We start from the raw sequence: 23,056 nt of genomic DNA on the forward strand, positions 1-23,056 counted from the left end.
ACCCTGGCGTGACGACCTACTGGTACAGCAGGTCGTATCCCACCAGGGCCTCGAACAGCTTCGCCTCAAAGCTTTCCTGGAAGTATTCCTCGATCTCGTCCCAGTGGCTGACCGTGTCGAGCCAGTTCAACGAGAGCTCCGTCACGGTGGACAGAGACGCATTCCAATTGTCTGGAAGCGTGCTCTGTTGCTGGACAAAAGAGACCAGCATTTCTTTTCGCGCTGCGTGCGGCCATGACTTCGCCAGCTCGTCGTCGATCTGCTCGATCCCGAGGAACTGTTCTCCCACCCGGATGACTTGCTCCAGCTTCACGGCATAACCGCGAACTTTGTCATCCGCCCAGATGGCCTGGTATTCCTCCATTGTCGCCCGGGCATGATCCCGGAGCGACCCTCTCTTGCGGCCACCACCACTCCAGTCCGTTGCCGTGTTGGCGGCGCTGTCTGCGCCGATCAAAGATGGCAGGCCAGCAGCCGCGGCGGTGGCAGCCACCGCAGCCGCGACCTCCTCTGGCATCGGCGCAAACAATGGGGCCTGGTAGCCCTCCAGACCCTGGCCGCCAAATCCGGAAATAACCATGACGTTGCCTGTGTTGCCATCACGGTCGTTGTCGTTGTTGGTGCCGGCGTCAGCATTGCTGCCGACAGTGGTTCCGGCCTCGGATTCGGCTTCGGACTCGACGTCCGAAGCGGTTGTGGTGGTGGCGGTGTTGGCGGTGACGACAACAGGCGCAGAAACCGTAAAGTCAAATGCAGGTGCCATCTGACTTTCCTGTGTGTCGCCACCGAATGCGGGCATTGGCGCTGCGGAGGGCCCGCTCGTTTGTTTCCCTCCGGTTCTCTTCCTCAGTCGCGGCACAAGAGTCTTTCTCTGGCCGGACTCCCTCGCTGTCGTGCGAACTGGAGACTCTGGTACCGAGTCTCCCATCGCGTCCATCGCCCAGTCCTCGGCTGCCTTTTCCTTGCCCTTCGATCGGGCAGACTGCGACTCATGCTGCTGCTGTGGCTGTTCCTGCGCCGGCGGGGTCCCGACCACCCGAGACGATGACGGCATCGGCGTCAACGGTCTCTCTGGCTGGCTGGTGGTGGTTGTGGGGACTGGCGGCCGCGCAGGTCTGGGCCGAGGCGGAGGCGGCATCAACACAGCAGCAGGGGTCGGTGCAGGGGCAGGGGCTGGGACTGGGACTGGAAGTGAAACTGGGACAGCCGGAAACTCCATTTCCATCCCGCCCATCTCCCTCTCGTCATGGCCGGGAGCAGCTGGCGCAGGCACGAAAGCTGACGCTGGCCAAGAAGCTGCTGTTGGAATGACCGGCGGCGGTAGAGAGGGGACAGGGGGGGGTGTGGCCGGGAGAGCAAGCGCGAGCAAGCTCTCGACTCCGATCATCTCCCTCTCGTCAATGCCGGTGGCAGCTGGCGCAGGCACGAAAGCTGACGCTGGCCATGTTGCTGCCGTTGGAACGACCGGCGGGGGCAGAGAGGGGATGACGAGGGTGGCGGGTGGAGCGTCCGGAAGAGGGAAGTCAGCCACGGGCATTGCACGATCCGAGGGCGGCAGCGACTGAAATGTCGGAAGTGCAAGCTGGACCGTGGCTGCTGGGGAAGAGGTTGGCGCTGGTGATGACGACGGCCCTCCAAAGACCTTCGTACTGGTCGATGGAATTAGGGCAGAAGGCAGGGGAGACAGAAGACCAGCGGTCTCTGCCGGAGTCGTGCTGCAGCCGCCAGTGTCGCTGTCGCCATGATTGTCGCTGGCGAAGGGCGATGACTGGTGCTGCAGTGGGGCGGGAGGCACTGGGGCTGTCTGGACGGGGTCTTCCGGAGCAGTCGAGGCGATACCCTCTGTCATCGGCGTGTCTGGAAGTGGCAACAGCTCTGACAAGGTAGGGATCTCAGCCCTGTCAAGGATCTCCCTCAGCTCCGTCATCTCCTCGTCCGTGGGCCACTCTGTGAGGCCCAGTACCTCCCGCATGTCCGGCAGATTGTCGCATGGCAGGCTCCAGACATCGAGCGCTGCCATCTGGTCTTCCAGGAGAGGGAGCGTGTGCTGCACCTCGCCGGTCTCCGCAAACGATTCGGCCAGAGGTGGCGCCAGCACGTCAGACAGGTCCGTGGACGCCATCGTCGATGCCAGCTGTGCCATGATCTCGGCCTCCTCGTCCGTGGCGGCTTCTGTAGCCGCGTGCCATTCAAAGTCCATGGCCGTCGTCATGTCGATGTCCGATGCTCCCGGATCGGATTCCATCGAGTGCATCCCTGCACCTGCTGCTGCACTCGGAGCCTTCGCCATCGGGGCCTCCACCGTCCGCTGCTTCGCGAGAACGAACAAGTCGTCCTCACTTCCACTTCCGGCGGGCATAGCTCCCGGGATATAATGCATCACCGGTGCTGGGGATGGGGCATTCCCGGGCAACAACTGGGCAGGGGATGTGGGGGTCGCAGCCGGGGTGGCGGCCTGCTGCGACATGTGTGGGGGAGAGTCTGGCGTCGATTCTCCCGCGAGTCCAATCTGGTCCTGCTTCCGGACCTCCTGTGCCGACCGCTCGTCGACGTCGACCCTGCGTGCATGCAGCGGACGCTGCGATGGCGGCGTCCGCTGCACTCTCTGCGTCTGCCGTGTTCGCTGCCTCAGCACCCTGGAAGTGGGTTCTTGAGCGCGATGACGGCTCGGCAGAAAGCGAGACGAACACAAGTCGTGTGTTGTCTCATGCACGTGCAGTGGCTCCGACGTGACTGGCAAAGCGGCGGCGGCGGTGGGGGCTGGTGACGAAATGGTCGCGGGAGATGCCAAGACCTCTCGCTTCGTCGACTTGTCCATCTTCTTCCGGCCGGACGGAAATGGCGGCAGTGGCGGTACGTCTTCGGTGGACGACTGCGGTGGCGGCGGTGGCGGAGACAAGGGCAGAGGTGGGAGGTCTTCCAGACGTTGGAATTCCCGCTCTGCTGCATGCTGGTCCTCCCGGTCTGGAGAATCCAGCAGCATCTTGTCGGCGTCGGCGTCGGGCGAGGAAGACGGAGAAGTCGAGAAGTAAAGAATGTCGCACGTGTCTGCGAAATGAACACGGCGACGGGAGCGAGCGACGGGGGACGCTGTCTTTGCACCGGCCCTTGGGATCATCGTCCGTTTCGATGGTCCGGCGTCGACAGTGCCATGCTCCTCGGGGAGCTGGGGACTGCCAGAGGCCTTTCCACGGACGATCCGCAGGTAAAGTGCCCAGTCCTGCTGCCGCTGGCGAAACAGCTTCAATGCTGGATCGGGGGCAGAGGGGGGGACAGACGTCCCGTCGTGCTGAATCGGAGCAGAAGGCAGAGCAGCTGCCTCCTGGAACGGTGTGGTCGTCGGACCTCTGACAGGAGCATCCGACGAAGCCGACTCGGCCTGAGCTTCCCGGGGCGGCTGGCGAGGAGGGGGCGAGGGGAGGCGGTCCAGGTGCAGATGGTGCTGCTACCACCAATCTTGCTCCCAGGCTTCTCCCTGGCGGTCCTCCTCCTGCCGTGCCGCGGTGGGTGACGACTCAGGGGGTCCTTGCTGATGGACCCGTTCCAGAATGCTTTGCTGCTGGCTGCACTTCTGCTCGAGGGCGTGGAGGTGGCTCTCCATGGCCCGCTGCCGTTGAAGGGCACTCGAGAGCTCGAGGCGCTGGCTCTCCATCTGCTCGTCCTGCAAGCGGAGTCGATACTCTGGACGCTGCAGGTGGTCATCGATCCGGACGTGGGGACTCCGATGCCGCTGCTGAGACGTGTGCAGTCGCGCATCTTCATCCCACTGGCGATCGTCGCGAGGCACGATGACTGTCGAGTGGTCGAGCAAGATGGATGAGGCCCATTCATTGGCACATCCCCGGGACACAGCGGGCGGCGAGGAAACCATGGCGGCCCGGCTGTTCCATGCCAGTTGAAACTGCTCAAAGGAGCCAATATCAGGAGCATTGCTGTCGTTGTCGCTGTCGGCCTTGCGCATGACGTACTCGTCATAGCGCGCGAATGCTGCCTGATATTTCTCCTGCGTCCACGACTCCCGTCCGTATTGCCCGCGCTGAAGATGCAGCTTGATGTCAGCCAGGATTGCCTCGAGATACTGGTCCAGCGCGGAAATCTGTCTGGCCAGCCTCCCTCTCTCCGAGGCAAGTCCCTTCATGATCAGCTGGTTGGAGTCGGACAGATCATTCAGCGCGTCGTAAATGGCAAACGGGTCAAAGGAAGTCGCGAGAGCAGCCGGTGTTGGCATGCCCAGTCCAGGCCGCACCGCCACACGGTGACGCACAAAGTGCGTGGTGTTGCGCCGGGTGGTGCGGATGCGCGACCCCATCGATCGGGGCACGCAGGCATGCTGGAGCTGGGCCAGGTGATGGAGGGCGCCCGGGCGGAAGACATTGTACCAGATGTCATCGACGACAGACTTGGCGCGCTGGTACAGTTGGTCGGCAACTTCATCCATGGCGTTGATCATGGCGTGCTGCTGGTCGATCACAGCAACAAACTGCTCGTTCTGGGACCGCCGGTGGGCAATCTCCAGGGCTCTCTTCTGGACGAGAATGAAGTAGAGCCAGCAGCTGCCCATGGCGATGAGCAGAAGCCCAACGACAAAGGCCACCAAAGCCAGGAGGTGCTCCCAAACAAACGTCGCCACCACAAGGGGGCCCTCGTCGAGCGCGTCTTCGCAGGCCATCAGGAAGCGGGGGACAGAGAGGACGGCGTGGAAAACGTGGCCAATCACTCCCGGCAGCACGAACAGGGCGTCGAGAGCCCGATCGGCCATGTCCTGCAGATCCCGCTTGTCCTGCTTGAGTCCCTCAAAAAAGTTGAGGTCGTCGAGGCCGGCGAAGAAGGCGTCACGGAAGAGCGGGCCAAGAGTCTCGCGAGGCCCCTCCGCCACGTCCACAACGAACTCCTCCCAGTCTTGGACAAGGGCCATGGTCAGACCGGTGGCCCAGGAGAGCTGGCGATAGAGAACGTAGAGGACAGCGAGTGCGGCGGAGGTTGCGGCGAAGGAAATGAGCAAGTGGAGGCGAGGGAAAACACGGCCAGACCACAAACCCCGCAAGAACATCGAGGCCGGCACCACCAGGAAGAGGCAGCCCGGGAGGAAGAGGTATCCGATGGCAGTTGGCCAAAGGACCTGAGCTGCCGGGCGTGTCTCCGGGCGGAGGAGGGTGAACAGCCAGATGAGGCTGGCGAAAATGATGACGGGCAGCATGTTGGCTGCCGGGGGGGGGGACTTCGAAAAAGAAGAAGTCGAGGTCGAAACGAAAAAACCACGCTCCGTGGTCGCCGGGGTGAGTGAGAAAGAAAAAAAAGCTGAGAGGGAGAGAGAGATGAATGGCTTGAAAGTCTGGAGCGTGTAAAAAACTGAGAATGCGTTTTCTTGATGATGAGAAGGAGGAAAGAGGAGGGAGAGAGAGCGAGGGAAGATGAGAGGACGATATAAATAGTAGAGGGCGGTGGCGGAAAGCTGGCATGTTCCATCTGCTTCATTCACTTCGTCCCTTCCTAATCGGGCAATCGAGAGGTTGTCGAAGCTGGCAATGTTGGCAGTCGGCCCGCAAAACGCGTCTCTGTAAGCGAGGCCAGCCAGGCGTCAATAGAGTGCAAGGCCTCTCAATAGGAGAACAATAGGAAGGAGACCCATTAAAGGCCTCGCTTGCGAGGCCAGTGTCTCAGACGAGCAGTGACGAGGCGAGTCTGCCGGAGAGATGCTGATTTCCGCAGCAACGAAGCGAGAAGCAGGCCGAAATCAACAGCGAGGCAACAAAAAGACAATGATAACAACGACATTTCGGCACGGCGGCAACGGCTATAGCAACGAAGCCGTCCTCTTGTCGACGTGGAGTTGTGACGATATCTGCATCATCGTCAGCTTCATCCACCAGTCATCTCTTCGACTTGTCTTTGTCAAATCAGTCTGTTGATTTGGCTCACTTTATCGTCACCACCCGTTTATCACCACCACTTCTTCAAGTTTTATCACCATCTCTCCGTCATCTTCCCCTTCACCTCTTCACCTTCTCTTCACCTCTTCACCTTCTCTTCACCTCCTCACCTCCTCACCTCCTCACCTTCTCTTCACCTCCTCACCTTCCTCCTTGCCACCATGTAGTCAATAAAACGAACTGGAATTGGAAATACACACATACACTTTTAAACCAAAAAATCAAACGAGTTCGCGCAAACGCAATCCGTCTTGTTCGCTTCTCTTTATTCCACCATCTTCATATGTGCCGTCCGACGCAAAATCAAACACCATAGACGCCCCTTTGACCCTGTCCGACATCCTACTTCTCTCTTCGCCCCTGTGCCTCCAGCTTTCCCCGGAGCTCCTCCACCACGTCTACCCAGGCGGCCGTTGCGTCGCCAATTCGCGCCGTCAGAAACTCACCCATGCGCGCTGCCTTGAACGGCTCGCCGTAGATCACGCGAGCCTCGATCGCGAGCTTAAAGGGGAGCTGTTCAGCTTGTCCAGCCCGTTCGGCCAGCTCGGCCCCCACCTCCACCTTGACCTCAATCTTGGTCTGCAGCATCATCAGCAGCACCGATGCCGTCAGGGCCATCGACGTGTCTGACGTCCGCGTCGTCGTCGTCGGAAACGACCGTCGCAGCTGGCGCATCTGCATGGCCGTCTGCCGGGCGATGTCCCACGACGCACGGACCACCTTGAGCAGCCTGGCTGGCGATGTTTCTGCGGGTCTCAGCGAGCGCACGTGATCTCGAATACACTGCACGAAAAACGTCTCTGTGTCCGGGTCGACGGCCTTGCCAATGTACCAGAGATCAGTCGTCGTGTCCGTCTTTTCGGCCCACGCCCTCACGTCAAAGACCAGCTCCACCTCCCGCCGGTACGCCAGCGACAGCGTCGTGCCCTGGGCACCCGTCACGGCCCATCCGCTCTTCCGCTCCAACCCGTCGACCTGGGCCTTGAGCGTCGTGATCTCCTGATGGCTCCAGCTTCGTCGTTCTTCCTGCACCCGCTTGGCCTCCTCCAGCTCCTGCAGGTGCCGCTCGCGTTCCGCCTTCATCGCTGCCACCCGTGCCCGGCTCGCCTGCGTCTCGGCTTGCAGCCGCTCTGTCTCGCGCTTCCGAGCCGCCAGGCTGGCCTGCAGCTGTCGCTTCTGCTGACGTAATGCTGTCACTCCATCACCATCGCCGACGCCTCGAGCCACGGCCATCAGCCGCACTATCTCGCCCTCCACGCCCTCGTATTCGGCCAGCAACTGCGGATATGCTGCGTCCACAACTGACCGCCGTGCCTGCAGCACCTCCCTGTCTTTTTCCAGGTCCCACAGCGTCTTCTGCATGCCCTCCTGCAGTCCTTGCTGCAATTTCGTCCGCCACTCGTACCACTGCTTCTTGCTCTGCAGCCGTGCAAAGATCTTGATGTTCTTGAACTGGTTGTCCATCTGTGTCCGCAGCTCCGGCGTCGCCGTCATGTATTCCCGGAAGATCGCCGGGTTTTCTTCGTACGTTTCCGTCTCGATCTCCCGCATGATCGACCGGCCCTCTTCGATGTAGTTCTTCAGCTCCCGGCACGCGTGCTGGTACATCTCCAGCAGCGGCACCTTGCACACCGACGTCACCAGCTCTTCCGTCTCCGGGTCTCTCGTGCTGTCCTCTGGCTGGCTGCCGTCCTTGTTGGTCGCTGGAAGTCCCACTTCTGTCGGACGTCGTTTTGTCGTCTCTAGCTCCATAAAATGGATGCTGGCCATGTTGAGAAAGTCCTGCAGGTGGATGCGCTCGGTTTCGACCTCGCTGCCTGTGCTGTCCAAGCTGGCCGGCTGCTGCTGCTGCTCCTCCACTGCCTGTGACCGTGAAGACCGTCCGATCGTCTCCATCATCGACGGTGGCTGCTGCAGCCGAACGTTCTTCACTGGACTCGGCTCGTTGCCTTTGAGTCGCTTGACCAGGTCCTGGCTCTCGTAGATGCCTTCATCGTCGTTGTCATTGCTGTTGCTGTTGCTGTCGGCCTCCTCGTCCTCCAGTTCGAGCGGCCGCTTGCCCAATAGCCCTCTCGCGCTGCCCACGTGCAGACTTTTGCGGCCTTTCAGCGGCTTCTTCTTCGGCGACAGGTTCTGGATCAGCTCGCGCAGGTTCTGCGTCGCTTCGCGGTCGTCCTGTGCCCATCCTGTCGCCGGCTCGTCAAAGCTCACCACCGCCCGACCCTTGCTGGCCGAGCCCACCACAAAATCGGGAGCCGTGTCGACGAGCGACGATCGCCGGTTAAAGATCTCTGTGATCTTGGGAGACGCTGGTCCGACACCGGCAAAGAGAGACGGTCGAGGCCGGGCCACCTTCTTTGGCTGGGGCGTGAGCACCACAGACGGCGTCGCCAAGCCCGTGTCTGGGTTCTGCGTGAATGGAGACCTAGCCAGCAGTCGATTCGACGATTTGGGTGGAGACCGTGGCGTCGTGCTCGCTGCTGCTGCTGCTGCTGCTGCTGTTGCCTTTCCGGCTGGAGACGTGCCCCTCTTGGGCGACTTGGACCGGCTGCCGATGAACCGCATCGGGGATGAGTCCCTCAGAGGCGTTGTTGGTGCTGTCGGTGCTGTTAGTGCTTTGACCATGGGCTCTCCCATCGGCGTCGTCGAAGTCGCCAGCGCCTGCTTCTCCTCGACGAATCCGCGTGCTGGCGTCCGCTTCGAGCTCGAGCCGCTCATCTTGGGCAGCACAATCGGCGACGACATCGACTCGAGCCGGGCTGTCGACTCGAGACGGGTCGTCGTCGGCGTGGCAGCCATCTCGTTGGCCGGCTGCAGAATTCCTCCCAACGCTGTCGTCATTTCCATTCCCATCGTCATGTCCATTGCCATCGTCGCATCCTCCATCTCGGCCTCTTCTTCCTCTCCGTCCTCCTCAGGTCCAGACAAAATCTTTCCAACTGCCACCGTCATGTCCATCGGCTCTTCGTCTATCGTCGACTGCATCGTCTGCCGAACACTCTTTCTCCGTTGTCTGCCGGCTCCCATCGCCGAGAGTACGCCTCCCATCACCGTCGTCAGCTCCATCGACATATCCTCGAGGCCTTGGTTGTCGACAGACTGTGCGTCCACATCCACATCCGCGTCTGCGTCCGCCTCTGTCATTGCCTGGATCCCTCCCACTGCCATCGTCAGCTCCATCGGCACATCCCCCATCGTCATGTCGTCTGGTGGCATCAACATCGGGCTGCTCGGCACCGAATCCGTGTCCATAGGCTGTCTCAGCTGCGCAATGATCCCGCCGTACACGCGCGTTACGTCCATCGACATCTCGTCCCCGGCCTTCTCGGCTGCTGCACTTCGGATAATGCCACCCATGGCATGTGTCATCTCCATCTCCATGCCCGCGTCTGCATCCATGTCCATGTCCATGTCCATTTCCATGTCCATATCCATGCTCGCTTCCGTGTCGTCTCGCTGTACCGCCGGCAACGACGGGGCTGCCGACACGTTCGAAGCCGCCTTCTTGCCCCAGCCAATAAATGCCGGAATGACCTCTTCGTCCTCGCCGACCGGTCGCTGTCGTCGCGTCCGATCGGCCTCAGCACCCGCATGCTGTGTGGCCAGCCGCAGCGCCTCGTCCAGGTCGCCCGTCGACTCGATCGGCGACGCCGACCGCGATCGTCCTTGCATGGCCGACATGGCCGACATGGCCGACATGATTGATGCAGACGTCACCTCATCGCCCTCCACCGTCACCATCGTGGCTCCGTCGCCCTCATCCGAGTCGCTGTCGCTCCGATCCGACTCCATCTCCTCCACGTTGTCGTTGTCGTCGTCATCCTCTTCCACCCCGTCGCCGTCGCCGTCCGAGTCATACACCGTCGACGTCATCGTGTCGTCGTCGTTGTCGAAGCCAAGCACCGAAGCCCCGGTCGAGCTGCGCCGCCGCTTCTTCGCGTCGTCGTCCATCTGCTCCGGCGGCGTCGATAGCTCATCTGCCCCCGCCGCCGATGACGTTTGTCGCCCCGCTGCCCCCTCGGGCACGTACTCAATCTCGTGGAATGTGTGCAGCGTCGCCTCCGCCGCAAAGGACACCCGCCGGTTGGCCAGAGACTTGCGCCGTGCCTCCCTATGGGCGTTGACCTCCTTCTCGCGTGCCACCCGCTCCCGTTCCTCTCGCTCACGCGCTGCCGCCTGCTGCTGTTCTTCTGTCCGCAGCGCAATCTTCCTCCCGTCGTCCGCTGCTCTGGCCGGCGAGGCGCGGCTCTGGCTCTTTGCTCTCGACCTCAGAGGCGGTATGTCTGCAAGAATTGGCATCGTCGGCTTCAGAATCGACCGCGGTGGAGGCCGGGAGGGTGCTGCCAGTGACTGCCGTGCAGCAAATAGTCAGTACGGCCCAGACTGTCACCGGCTGTCCGGCAGAACAACAGATCTCAACATACAACGCGTCGATTTCCCGACGAAGACTTTAACGCAGAGTCGAGCCCCCCAGGGCCCATGCTCTTGCTGCGCGACTTTTTCCTGCTAGCTGCCGGCATCGAAGTGGTCGCTCCGGACGCGCCAAAGTCGATTGTCGCATTCTCCTTGTCCGTCGTTTTTTGGGGAGAAAATCCGCTTATGGATTTGCGCGTGCGCCGCCCTACTGGCATCGTCGTCTCTTGAGCCGGAGCCATGGTGGGCATGCAAGTCAAAAGACACAAAAAGCGGTTGTGATTTCACGTTGGGTGCAGTGACAAGACGCGCCGTAGATGTGCTCCCATGCTCGAGAGGGGGCCCATTTAGCTTTAGCTCAGATTGAACGTGTCGCCAAATCCCCTCCATGTTTATGCCACCACCTTCTCCGATTGGCCAAGTCCACGTGATATCCACATTGTATCGATTGTTACCACGACAACAAGTCTGCCAGCTGGCGTCGCCTGGCAAATTCATACTTAATTGCAAACAGTGCCTGCTGTCAAAAGCAGCTCATATCACAATAGGCGGGGTACAAGTGCTGCAAAAAGTATAAAGTTGGTATAGTCAGGTCAACCGAAGCTGTCTTGACCTGCAGAAAAAAAGAAATCCCGGTAAACATAAACATCAGAGGACACCTAGTGTCCTGGCGCCAGACAAAAGACCCAGTCTCTGCACCCATCCCCACGCGTACTTGCTGCTACGTTCAAAGATCAGACCTTTCAGGCGGCGGGCTCGCGTAGAGAAAAGGATGCCGTTCTTCCTACTCGGCCCATTCATCATTCCGGACACCACTAGCCTCGCCTTCACGGTCCTTCCGGGGCGCCAAAGGTGGGGTATCGTCGTCGTCTTCGTCATCGTCGTCGAGGGCCCGGGCAAGCTCATCTGGGTCCTGCATCTTGGCGTCCGGGTCTACGCTGGCATCCAGGTTGTGGTGACCGTCGGACCGTTCGGCCGCGAAGAGATGCTCATCCTCGCCCTCGTGCTCGAGTGTAGCGTCGTCGGCACTGACAGAGATGCCACGGACTCCCCACCGAGAACCGGTCCCCCCACTGCTGCTTTCACTGCCGCCCCGGCCTCCGAGCGCCGGCGCACTCTCCTCGTCGTCGTGGCCCGACTGGTCAACGTGTTTGCCGAGAACGCGGTTGATCAGCCAGCCATGGCGGATGTCGTCGGCGTCCACAACGCCGCCGTTGCGGAGCTTGACCCGCTGACGCGTCCAGTAGACCCAGGCAAAGTCGAGGTAGAAGAGTGTCTGAATGATGCCAAACGTGACGGACAATCCGTTAGGTTTCCGGCCGGACGGGCCAGCCGCGCGCTGTATCCAGTTGAGAATGTAGAGGCCGCGGTAGGAGCCGAGAGCGAGCAGGTAAAAGGAGTCGATGACGGTCGGCACGGTCGTCTGTCGTAGAAGCAGCAGCTGGGGCAAAACGGCCACGGACTCGAGAATCTCGGAAAAGGACCACAGAAACTAGATCGAAGGCATCAGCTTGCAAGGCCATACACGGCAAGCATCAGAACAAGGGCGACGCACCGATCGGAAGCTCCAGATTCGTTTGCTTTCAAAGATCATCATTCCGAACGGAGAGATGAGCAGCGATCCAAGAGTGATGGTGGCGCCCATCTTCCAGGCCAGTTCCTTCTCGCGCGAGCGCGGATAGACCCATTTCATAATAGCAATAATATAAAACGACGAAACAATGTAGAAAATCTTGAAGAACAGATTCCAGGAGCTCGTCTCACTGAAAACATCAAGGTACCGGGTGCAGAATATAACGGCATAGAGGATCTGCGTGATGAGAGAGATGCCTGTAACCGTGGCCAGTCAGCTTTTGCCGACGACAGCTTCTTCGTCAGAAGGGGCACTTCTTACCCTCGGCGCTCCGATTGCGGTGGATGGCGAACATGAGGATGCATTTGGACAGCAGGTGGACGCAGTCCCCCAGTATCCGAAAGACCTGTTGTCATTGCTGTCAGTCAAACGTTGCCATCCCCTCGTCATTCGGACAGCTCTCTTAGCAGGACAAGACGTCCAGGTGCAAACACTCACCGTCCAGCCCATGGTTTCGGCGAAATCACGTACACGCTGCCGTTGGCCTGTACTGGATTGTATTCGATGTTTGTTCAGCCTTACTTGAATGCGTAAGAGGCAGTCAGACGAGGGCTGCCTAGATGGATCGGCCAACGTCCAGCTCCCGCTGCGTCGCAAACGTTTCGTACTCGTAATGTCCCGCTTTTCCGCATTCGTACTCCGTACTGGCCGTGTTTTCGTGAACAGTGCTAAACTTGCACACTGTGTAGCTCGAGCTCGTAGTGCCCCTTGTAAAGTCCGTCAAGTCGCCGGACGGCTACGTCATATCAGAGCAGCCTCTCACACGGGGCCAATTCCACAATTGTTCCGCGAAGCTACAATTATCGCCTTAGTAGCATCGAAGCCATCGACAGTAAGTCTCTAACAATTTGCCTACCTTCATGAACAACGGCTCGGACGAATGTCGTGACCCAGGTCGTCTTCCTCGGTCACGGTAGCAGATTGCCATATCTTGCCTTCCAACCAGCTCAAGATACAGATCGACGAAGATGCGTCAATAGGGGTCACCGACGAGATGATCCGGTCATTGGTCCGAATGCCAAGGTACGACAGCTGGACGACGAGATAAGCACGCTGTCGACCGTTCTTACCGCTATAGCCAGGCGCACTTAGCAGCAGGCTGGGGAAAAGCCAGCACACAGGCACAAGGTGGCGGAGAGCACTCGTCGCCACTACTTGACTTGAAGAACGAGCCGTAACTCGGCAAGCAGCTGCTTGCTTGGCCGTTATGAGGCAGACATGCCACTACCTGCGGTGACTTTCAACCAGCCGGAGCGGCGACTCGTGGCTGCAATCCTGGGCGATCTCGACACCAGTCTGCCGGACGATAAGCGGCTGCAGCGGAAGATCGAGACAAAAGAGACGCAATCGAACATGCCCCCCCAAAGGTATCAATGACAGTCTCGTCGTTGCCCTCACAGCGAAGCAGACCGAAGGCACCGCACACGATGTTGATCAAAGATGCTGCAACTGCCTTTCCAGCTCCTAACACAGGCTCCTCTCCCGCCACCATTGCTTTCCGTGCTCATGCCTATCATGAGGGTCGAATACGCCTCAAGCCAATTATCAAACTCAGAACGGGCGATGCAGGAGTAAAGGCTTCACCACCCCTAGTAAGATTGTACCAAAACGTTGAGTATAGAATGATTTCTTCTGCTTCGATTAAAATTAGTGTTGGCTATGATATCAATAAGACGCCGTCTAACCTATGCACCCTCTATTAATAATGATCTGGGCTGTTTGATTCCTCCACGCCGCTGCCACACCATTGTTGCCATCACACCCTCTGACCGACGATTCTGCCACAATCGAGAGAGAAGAGACTGTGTGCATTGCCATTGTCCTGCTGGATTGCAGTCTGGGAGAGCTGCTCTTGCTTCGCCGACAAAGGCTCTTCCCCTTCCGTCTCCATAAGCCGCCTCCGCTTATTCGGCGGGATGCCGCTGAGAGTGTGTTGGCCTTTGGCTGGCAGAAACACAGCGCGGTCGAAATCGACTAAATTAATTTCCCCGTCGGGACCTTGTAGTACGTTCGGCCACCTTATGTCCCCATGCGTCACCCCGAGACAGTGCATCTCGTCTAGGATCAAAGTGACTGTGCTAATGATGCGTGCCTTGGTCTCGTCCCTGCGAGCTCTGACCTCTGTGCCGGCGTACGACAGCAGCATGAAGCGTATGATGCGCACGTCTAAGTCGTAGTAGAAGACTTGCTTAAGTGGTTTGAGATCCACCGAGCCAAGGCATACCGGGATGCCACGACCCTGCAGGCTCCGCAGCTTCTGATACACGGCCACTTCTTTCTCCAGCTCTGGCACTCGTCCTCCGGTGACCCCCTTGGCTATTAAGGTGTAGCCATACCTTGATAACGTGATCTGGAATAAGGCACCACAGGCACCTTCTTTCCCCAGGACCACAACACCCGGCTCTAAGCCCTGAGAAAATTGCTCTCGGAGTAGATCCATGAACTGTAGGTAGGAAATGGGATGTCTCTGCGGTTTTTGTGTCTTCTTGTGCTTCTCGACATCCTCGACTTTAGCCCGCATCCCGGTGCGGTGCATCGCCACGTTGGGACATCTGCTGTCTAGTAGCCGGTTGTTCACTAGCGACAACATGCATGCCCGTGTGCAATATTGCCCAGGCATCTCACGCGGACTGTTGCCGCTGGCTGCTAGCCGTGATGGCCACCCCGCGGTGCCCGAGCCGTCCCCCGGACCCCCCGGAGCCTGGGGGGAGCCGCCGGCGTGGCTTGACCCACCAACACCACCACCACCACCACTGTCTCCGCCGGAACCTGCGCCTTCTTCAGGACCGTCACGCTTATTGCGTGACCGAAGCACTCGGTCTGAGTCTCCAGGTGGGGAATGCTGCCGTGGATTCCGCCTCCTCCTCTTAATAGGGGTCGGTTGCCACTCGGGACTGCTCGGCACACGGCGGTGCTTTCTTTTCCCAGGTGTTGTCGGGTTGCTTCTTTCCTCCCTCTCCTCCTCTTTGATAATCTTATCTAGAATGTAATTGAAATCAACCTCCCATTTTTCACACTTGGCCGCCGCCGCCACACGTTCGTTATTGCCATGGTACCCCGACTGAAGCGCCATAATAGTAAAGGCAAGGACTTGGCAGACAGCATTACCCCAGGCGGGCTCTTGGTCTTCTGTCGCCTCACGAGACGGCCGCGCCAGGTGGTAGCGAAGCATCTTCGGGTCAGCCCAGTCGATCTCGAGAAAAACAATTGCGTCGCCGTTAGTCAAGTAACCATATTCTAGCCCGGCCTCTAGCATATAGTGGTACGTCTGCGCGATGGCTGCTGCCGAGAGGAGTTCTGCGTAGTGCTTGAATTTATCAGGTTCAGTCGTCGGTATTGTCTGCTTATTAACGACTTCTTCAAAAATGTTCATCGGTCGGAGGCCTTGCTCCAAATGCGCCGTATGGAGTTTGTGAGGTGCTTTGTACTCGATAACATATGCAATATCCTTCTGACGCGAGTTTCGATACACGCAGATCTGGTCCGTCCGTAGCCTTGCGTCTCGTTCTACCGTGTCCCTCATGTCGGTCGGGTCGCGGAGTCTGCTTGCGGTTGTCTGAAAGTCCACCTGTTCGGGAATAGCGAGACCGTATCGTTCAGGATGGAAGTCGTTGAGCTTGGAGAGGATAAGGCGCACGGGGTCCTCGATGGCGTTGTTCTGGATAAAAAGAAGAGAAGCTTCATCCTGAACCGGCCTCTTTGATAAACGATTGCCCATGCCTTGGAGGAAGGCTGAGCTCTCAAATAGCCGCTCGTCATGAGGGAAAATCTTGTCGATTCGCTCAATCATGGCATCCTGCTTTGATTCAAAGTCGTCCCAAGGTACTAGATTCGGGCAGTGCTTTCTAGCAGGGCTGGTGGTAGGAACTTTGGTCGTAAGGTAGCCATCAGTAACGAGACAGATCTTAGATAAGACATCCTCGTAGCAGGCCCTCAGGTATTCCTCTAAAGTTGTGTTGCGGTTGATGCGGTTGAGATGCTGTGCCCCTTCCTTCTCGCGTCGTTCCTGGTCCTTTTCCTTCTCAAGCTGTTCGATCCTTTGAAGAAGGTCTTGAATTGTGGACATAATGTGGTAACAGAGCAGCTGGGCACCGAGGTGATTGTAGGTATAAGAAAGTAAAGAAACAGTGGTATGAATCTCAGTCCACTCTGCACCTCCACCCCCATTGCGTTAGTCGCCCGTCCCCACTACGCAAGCTCAATGACTAATGCACAAAACAGGTTAGCACCCATATTGTTAGGCCCTCAGATAAGATCTGTTTAACCCATATAGAATTTAAACAATCAAGGGAAGCTAGCAATAGGAGAAACTATTGAATTGTCATACTACATGTGCAAAAGTAGGGGTCCCCATACCTTCCATTATACTCCGTAGGCAGGGTTATATTTGACTAATTCTGGATTCAACACACCCCCCTTGGTTGTAGCAAAGCGGAAAGCTGAATGCTTAAGAGAGACCTGAATTTAGGCAGATTATACCGAGGGTTGCCGAGTTTACCTGGCAGACTTGCCGAATTCAACCTGGAAGAGTCGGACCACTGCTGCGGGCTTCGGTAGTGATTTTATGTTTGTGGTAAACTTCTGATTTGGCGTAGGCTCGAACGCCGCGGCCTTGTGCGATGGGGGTGCGAACAATTTGACTTTTTGTACAGGGAGAACCGCAACCAGTCTTGTAACCAATGAATTGTCATACCACCTGTACTAGGGGCAGAAGCAGGGATCCCATACCTTCCACTATAGTAGGCAGGGTTATATACAACTAAATCTAAATTCAACAGAAATCTATACCTTTGCCAAGCTGTGTCAATTTTCCATATCATGTAAACAGTTTCCCTATTCCGTTACTAAGTTCTGTGTCGCTTGTTATCGTATACAGTTTCGGTGTCCCTCTTGGATTAGGTGTCACTTGGTGTCAAGTTCGACGTTGCTTGTAAACAAATTCCTGTATACAGTTTCAGTGTTCCTTTCGGGTTCGATGTCATTTGATGTTTGGGCGTCGCTTGATGGTTCCGTGCCGCTTCAGGTGTCGCTTAAGGGACGCAATAGGGTTAGTGAGGAGGCGATGACTCGGAGACTCAAGGGAAGCTTGAATAACCACGTTCAAGATATGCATGCCACTTTCGAAATCTCTGGTTGGCTGGTAGATCCAAGATACAATTTCGTACAACGCTTCGTCCAACTTGTCCAATTCCCCTTAAATTGTGAATGATGATCTAGCCCTTTCGCCAATAACGGTGTCCCGATGGTCTATTCGCCCAATGACGCAATAAGTACCCTGGTCAAGCATCAACTTCTTTAATACAGAGATCTACCCACGTTGTCTACTCTTACGTCGAGCTATAAGCTCAGCAACTTGATGTCAATGGTTATGAGCTTGAGAAACCCATGCCCAGCATGGCAGCGCCATACGCTCGATAGTGTAACCCTCCGTTGGCCTTTCTGAGCTGTGTTAAGAAATTCAGCTGCGGTAACTCGGGTGGCAGACGGCATCGCATCGCTAGATGTCTGGCGGGCATTACGTCTGCTGTTGGGACTGAAAGAAGCTCGATGTAGAACAAGTAAGAGAGCATCTGGCTGGAGACATCCTTCAATAAGCCCGGACTGAAGCTTCCCCCCTCGTCGTTGACGATAACGTCGCCACATCACTAATCAGGTAGGGGATCTTCTTACCTTGACTATCCTCCGTTTAAGCATGTCCGACCACCCATTTTCAGACCCACTCACGGCTCATTGAATCTAGTTATACTATCGAGACCCAGTTGAGACCTTTTCCAAACGATATTCAGCCCTGTATCTGGGGAATGCCCGTTTGCGGTCGTTTCGGAATTTGGAGGAGAGATGCTGCTCAGGCTTGATCATTCGCCCACGAATGCCTAACGTGTAGGCCTTTTATCTGACGGTTTCCCGCGAGGGCTTTTGTGAACGGTACCTGGATCTGCCCGGGCATGCATGGGCTACTCACTCGTGGTAGGTGGTATTTGCAGTCGACAATTAATCAGTGGAGAGTCAAAACAAGTATTTCAAATGCTTTCCTTTGAAAAGATAGCCATGTTTCTGGCGAGAATCGTGTGCATCGTCCATGTGCTTAGCTAGTTCGTTCACCGACGAAACAATGCGTATGCCGTCAAATTCTTGCGTCAGCAAATCGGCGACTTCTCTCTCGTTCACGCCGTGAACGGCTCAATGATGCACAGAGAAGCATCTAGCCTGGATATAAGTAGCTTTTTTTAAAATGGCCATCCTGACGGGATTCTCGGTAACGATCAAAACCATGGACTTGCATTGCATCGGCGTGCTTCTTTGAACACAGAATGCGCAAGTAGTCAGTCTTGACCCTATTCCCGATGATCAACGTGAGCGACGGCGTATGCGAGTCTAAGAAAGCGCTGTATGCATAAAAATGCTAGGGCCTTGGAGCCTAAGTTTGACTTTAAGCTGTTAAGTATGAGAATCCGCCACACTGTAAACCTTCAGCCCTACTTGGCCGCACGGCTCTGTGATCGGTCAGAAGGCACAAAAGCAGGGCCTGGTGATTAATATAGACCCCCATAAGGGTCGCGATGTAACTATTTCTTCCTTGCTAGTACGGGAGGTACGCAACACAGGTCTGCTCACACTACACCCAGTTCAGCCTCCTGTTCCTCACAGTGCATTATCATATTCATAAACCCTGCGCATAAGCTATAACCTACCTCTAGGGCCACCCATTGCCTAACATGTGTCATTACATAGCTGGTGTGCAGGATAGAGAGAAAGGTTAATATTAATAATACCCTTGTTGCCGCTGTTGCACTATTTACGACTTGGAAGCTACTTTACTTAACAAACTTTTCTACGTATCTTATAACTTCCCCTATACGCTACCTTGTGCCCAATATGTATTATATAATAGCTAATATATAAGATAGAAAAGAAGGTTAATAATCAATAATACTTTCATTGCTGCTACCACACTTCTTGCAACCTTAAAGCTACTTTACTTAGCCTACCTCTAAGGCTACTCATTGCCTAACACGTGTTATGACATGACTAGTGTGCAAGATAGAAAGGAAGGTTGATAACACTCTTGTTGTCGCTATCGCACTTCCTGCAACCTAGAAGCTGCTTTACTTGACAGACTCTGCCACATATCATAATCCACCTCTAAGGCCACCTATTGACTCACACGTATTATTACATAGCTAGTGTGCATGATGGGGGTTAGATTTACATAACCTTTACAATTCTATTGGTCCTAACTTTGCCGTGGTTACATTCTCTATATAGTTTACGCCCGACGCGTTCTCTTTACAGTATGGGGTAGAGATAAGCTGGTGGTAATGCGGTGATGTACCTTTACATGCTGGCTTTCGAAAAGTATCTACACCTTCCTACCAGGCTTTTCAACAGGTGCGGACTTGTGTATATAAATCCAGCTTAAGCTTATCCTTACAATTTTCTAAGCAATCTCAGCCTTCAAGCCAACATTGACATTCCATCTGCAACTGTAACAAATAATCAAGATGGAATTCTTTGACCCTCTCAGCCATCTCACTCAGCCTGCGGTTGAGAATCTTCCCAAGCTGGAACAGCCCGCCGCTGTCCACACTCGCTATACCGTCAAGAGCGAGGGAGATGCTTCCGTTAGCGCATCCAACGCGACCGTGCACGCCAATATTTGGTTCAAGTCGCCGGTTGGTTTCTTGACCTATACAATTATAACTGGCACCAATGTAACTGACTCTCCTTAGCCACTCACCACCCAAACCCTCCGTATGATTCGCGCGATTAAACTCTTTGCAGAGTCGCACGATCAAGGGTTCATCTCCAATGTGGGGCAGGGCAACTGGACCTGGTTCGAGCTAGTCATCCTCGACAACAAAGACGTGACGTCGCCTAAGAAGGACGGCAATGGCAAGGAGCTTGTCGTCATAAGCCACCCCAACAAAGCCGCTTCCAAAGACTACGAATGGATGCAGGGTGAGACTTTTGACATGAGCTGTCATTTTTTGAAGTCGCTCGAGGTGAGTACAAGTTTTTCCCAAGCCCTCCTCGGTCTCTGACTGACTTGATGACACAGGCTGAAAATGTGATTGCAGTCCGGCTTTGCGCTCGCTTCGCTTATTGGAAGATCTTTGCGAGGAATGGACACCTCGTTATTGACATTAGCGATGACAACAGTAGGTATAACATCAATACAGAAACCTTATTATGGCAACGTATTCTAATCGAGTTTCCAGACCCTTTCCCGATCACCCCAATTTCCATCAATACCAATGATACGATTCCTTCTCATCGAAACGTCGAGGAATGGTACGCAGAGGCGAAGACCGACAGCAAGACGGCGCTCGAGCTCTCTTTGTTCATTCGAGCCTTAAAGGCCTTCCAGAGCCTTCCTCCTAATGACCAACTCTCGTACTACCGCATCGCTGCCATTCACGGCCATCCCCACAATGTTTCGTGGAACATGGGTGAAGCACCGATCCCGCTCGATGCCGGGGACATCAACACCCTGAAATTGGAGAATAAGGGTGGTAACTACTGCCAGCATAACAATTACTTGTTTCCCACTTGGCACCGCACGTACATGATGTTATTCGAGGTATGTACGACCTCTTTCACACATCCAAGAGTAGGGAACTGATAATGTATGTAGCGACGAGTCAGCGACCTCATGATGGAAGAAGCTGTGACTCGTGACCCAAAAAAAAGGAATGGGTTTCTGCTGCAAGCCTTTGGCGCTTGCCCTACTGGGACTGGGCTCTGAAGCCAAGTCTTCCCAACCTAGCCCGGGACAAGAAGATTTCGATCATCAGCTCTTGGGACAGCAAAGACCTACCCCAGTATGAAGAAGTGGATAACCCCATGTATCGGTTCCAGATGCCTGGTCACAAGCCCATGGGCGATGCCATATACAAAAACTACCGCATCGACAACAAAGATGAAGATATCCCGGTAAGTATCAACCAGCTGAAAACCTTGTAGCCTTCCCACGGCCATGCTAATCAACGCTCAGTGGGATATGTGCATCGGCACCAGTCGCCATGGCATCACACTCCGTGACGAAGAACGAAAGTGGATTGAGGGAGTATCCATCAACGAGAAAGTGGACTTGTCCTTGGCAGGCGTTCACGAAGACCTGAACAACCTCACGCTTAAGGACGCTGTCTTTCGTCTACTTACGCGCGATTACACCACCAAATACGTGAATTTCGCTTCTACCAAGCACGTCGCGGAAAATCTAGAGAACGCACCGGGAGACACTGCCAAGGGTTATCTCAGCCTAGAGCAGATTCACAACAGTGTCCACGTAAGTTTTTTTCTCTTTTTCGTCCCATGCAAGTTTCAGGTCTTTGGGACAGCGTCACTAATGTACTGATAGGACTTCATTGGCGGCAATACAAATCGTGCTGGTAGAGGCCACATGAGCTCAGTCGCAGTAGCCGCATTCGACCCCGTTTTCTGGCTGCATCATTGCAATACCGACAGACTCCTTCACTTGTGGCAATGCTCCAACCCGGGCAACTGGTTCCACCAGAAGCTGGGGCAAGTGGCTTCTGACAGCCCTCTGGAAAATCTTGTTCCCTTCCGTGCTTCAACTGAACCCGATAACTTCTTCAATTCCAACAACGTTCGCCATGTTGATGCGCTCAACTATACCTATAACTATATGGATCAGATCACTGATAAGTTTGGAGACATAATTCCGGGAAAGTGTCACACCTACATCAACAAGCTGTACGGGCCCGATGAAGAAGCCTTTAAGAATCCAGAAGAGTCAACAGACCCTCTCATCAATATCGTCTACAACCGGTATGTTACGAAGACTTCCTCACCATATTACTTGCATTCTTTACTCTAACATTCTTCAACTTAGCTATTGTTTGAACGGAAAATCATACTCCTTGCTCTTCTTCCTTGGTGATGTTGACCCCGAAGCGCCTTACAACCAACAGAAGAATCTTGTTGGCAGCATCTTCACATTCAGCTCTGCCCTCAAGGAGGACGCCATTACCTGCAAGAACTGCTATGAACAAAAGCGTGTCAATGTCCTGTCTCGCGCCCAAGTCCCGCTCACGCGTGCCGTGCCCATCCAGCATCGTGAAAATTCAGCAGCAGCCTTGGAATATTTTCAGGAACATCTCAAATGGACTGCCATCAGTGAGGCTGGCGAGGTGATTGCCTGGGAAAAATTGACAGACCTGAAGATCACACTGTTCATTGGAGTGAATCAGCTTCACGGCAGTTTGGGCAGAAATTCATTGTTCAGGTTTCATAGTTATAAGGAAAAGGAGTTCGACTGGGAGAGTTCTTATTTTGCTGGCGCGAATCAATTTTAGGGTCAGGTTGAAAAGGCTCGTACTCGGTTTGTAAAATCGAAGCAATGTTGAATAGGTGAAGCGTTGGACGGTTAGATAGTCATAGTATGTCTCAGAAAACTCAATATACGGTGGGAGGTCTGGGGAAAAGAAGTTGCCATAGCTGCAGCTCTAACCCGGGTTTCCTAGACAAGTTGCCCGGCCCACTGAGCTACCACATTCGCTGGGTCTCATCTCGCCAAGATTACAAGTGTTATGAGCTGGAGCCAGGAAGTTCTGGAGACCTCTGATAAATCCTCGGTAAAGTCTTATACAAAGATGGGGAACCGGGACCGGGGGTCCCGATCCCGACACAAATGAATGGATATTAAGAGAGAGGGGGCGCGAGAGGTAAATCTATTAAGAGGGATTTAGGCAGGAATACATACCTTCAATTTGGTTTGGATGCTGCTTGCTCATCACACATGCTTCACTTACTCTTTTCTGGCGTGCTCGATCTTTATTTACGTTTGCCCATGACCGTGAGCATGCAATCTTAAGTAGAGGGAGTCATGGGTGCACATACGATGAATCGAGAATTAGCCTAGCTACCGCCGAGAAAAGTCGCGGCAAAATGGCGATTTCAGTGTGCTGTCTAGCCTGGTGTTATTCGAAGAGAAAATGGGGTCTTATAGACGTTTAAGGAAACATTGCTTGGCAGCTACCTGCCTGTTACGCGAAGCCATCCGGGCAACTCTGATCTGTTGTCGACGTGCGCCTTCGTAATCGCGATATATCTGTTA

General features: G+C 55.4%; 5 protein-coding genes across 5 annotated transcripts; 1 reads left to right on the forward strand and 4 right to left on the reverse strand.

Moving 5' to 3' along the window:
* Nucleotides 1-16: 16 nt before the first annotated feature.
* On the reverse strand, nucleotides 17-5,197 carry CMQ_5796 (uncharacterized protein; the record flags this gene model as incomplete). Its single annotated transcript, XM_014313383.1, has 2 exons — nucleotides 17-3,397; nucleotides 3,539-5,197. The coding sequence occupies 2 exons, from the start codon at nucleotides 5,195-5,197 to the stop codon at nucleotides 17-19; spliced, it is 5,040 nt and encodes a 1,679-aa protein (XP_014168858.1).
* Nucleotides 5,198-6,272: 1,075 nt separating this feature from the next.
* Nucleotides 6,273-10,585, reverse strand: CMQ_5743 (chromosome segregation protein; the record flags this gene model as incomplete). Its single annotated transcript, XM_014313330.1, has 2 exons — nucleotides 6,273-10,280; nucleotides 10,355-10,585. The coding sequence occupies 2 exons, from the start codon at nucleotides 10,583-10,585 to the stop codon at nucleotides 6,273-6,275; spliced, it is 4,239 nt and encodes a 1,412-aa protein (XP_014168805.1).
* A 542-nt stretch (nucleotides 10,586-11,127) lies between these two features.
* Nucleotides 11,128-13,468, reverse strand: CMQ_5788 (protein-er retention protein; the record flags this gene model as incomplete). Its single annotated transcript, XM_014313375.1, has 7 exons — nucleotides 11,128-11,835; nucleotides 11,899-12,173; nucleotides 12,238-12,322; nucleotides 12,415-12,461; nucleotides 12,843-13,048; nucleotides 13,205-13,290; nucleotides 13,355-13,468. The coding sequence occupies 7 exons, from the start codon at nucleotides 13,466-13,468 to the stop codon at nucleotides 11,128-11,130; spliced, it is 1,521 nt and encodes a 506-aa protein (XP_014168850.1).
* A 264-nt stretch (nucleotides 13,469-13,732) lies between these two features.
* Nucleotides 13,733-16,042, reverse strand: CMQ_5509 (uncharacterized protein; the record flags this gene model as incomplete). The annotated part of the gene is made up of 1 exon (XM_014313096.1): nucleotides 13,733-16,042. The coding sequence occupies one exon, from the start codon at nucleotides 16,040-16,042 to the stop codon at nucleotides 13,733-13,735; it is 2,310 nt and encodes a 769-aa protein (XP_014168571.1).
* Nucleotides 16,043-19,478: 3,436 nt separating this feature from the next.
* CMQ_5609 (tyrosinase central domain containing protein) lies at nucleotides 19,479-22,564 on the forward strand (the record flags this gene model as incomplete). Its single annotated transcript, XM_014313196.1, has 9 exons — nucleotides 19,479-19,649; nucleotides 19,707-19,935; nucleotides 20,055-20,135; nucleotides 20,196-20,557; nucleotides 20,668-20,910; nucleotides 20,972-21,265; nucleotides 21,338-21,768; nucleotides 21,833-22,200; nucleotides 22,464-22,564. 9 exons carry the CDS (start codon nucleotides 19,479-19,481, stop codon nucleotides 22,562-22,564), a joined length of 2,280 nt encoding a protein of 759 aa, XP_014168671.1.
* Nucleotides 22,565-23,056: the final 492 nt, after the last annotated feature.

Source organism: Grosmannia clavigera, assembly GCF_000143105.1.
Source record: "Grosmannia clavigera kw1407 unplaced genomic scaffold GCSC_89, whole genome shotgun sequence".
Taxonomy (NCBI): Eukaryota; Fungi; Ascomycota; class Sordariomycetes; order Ophiostomatales; family Ophiostomataceae; genus Leptographium; species Leptographium clavigerum.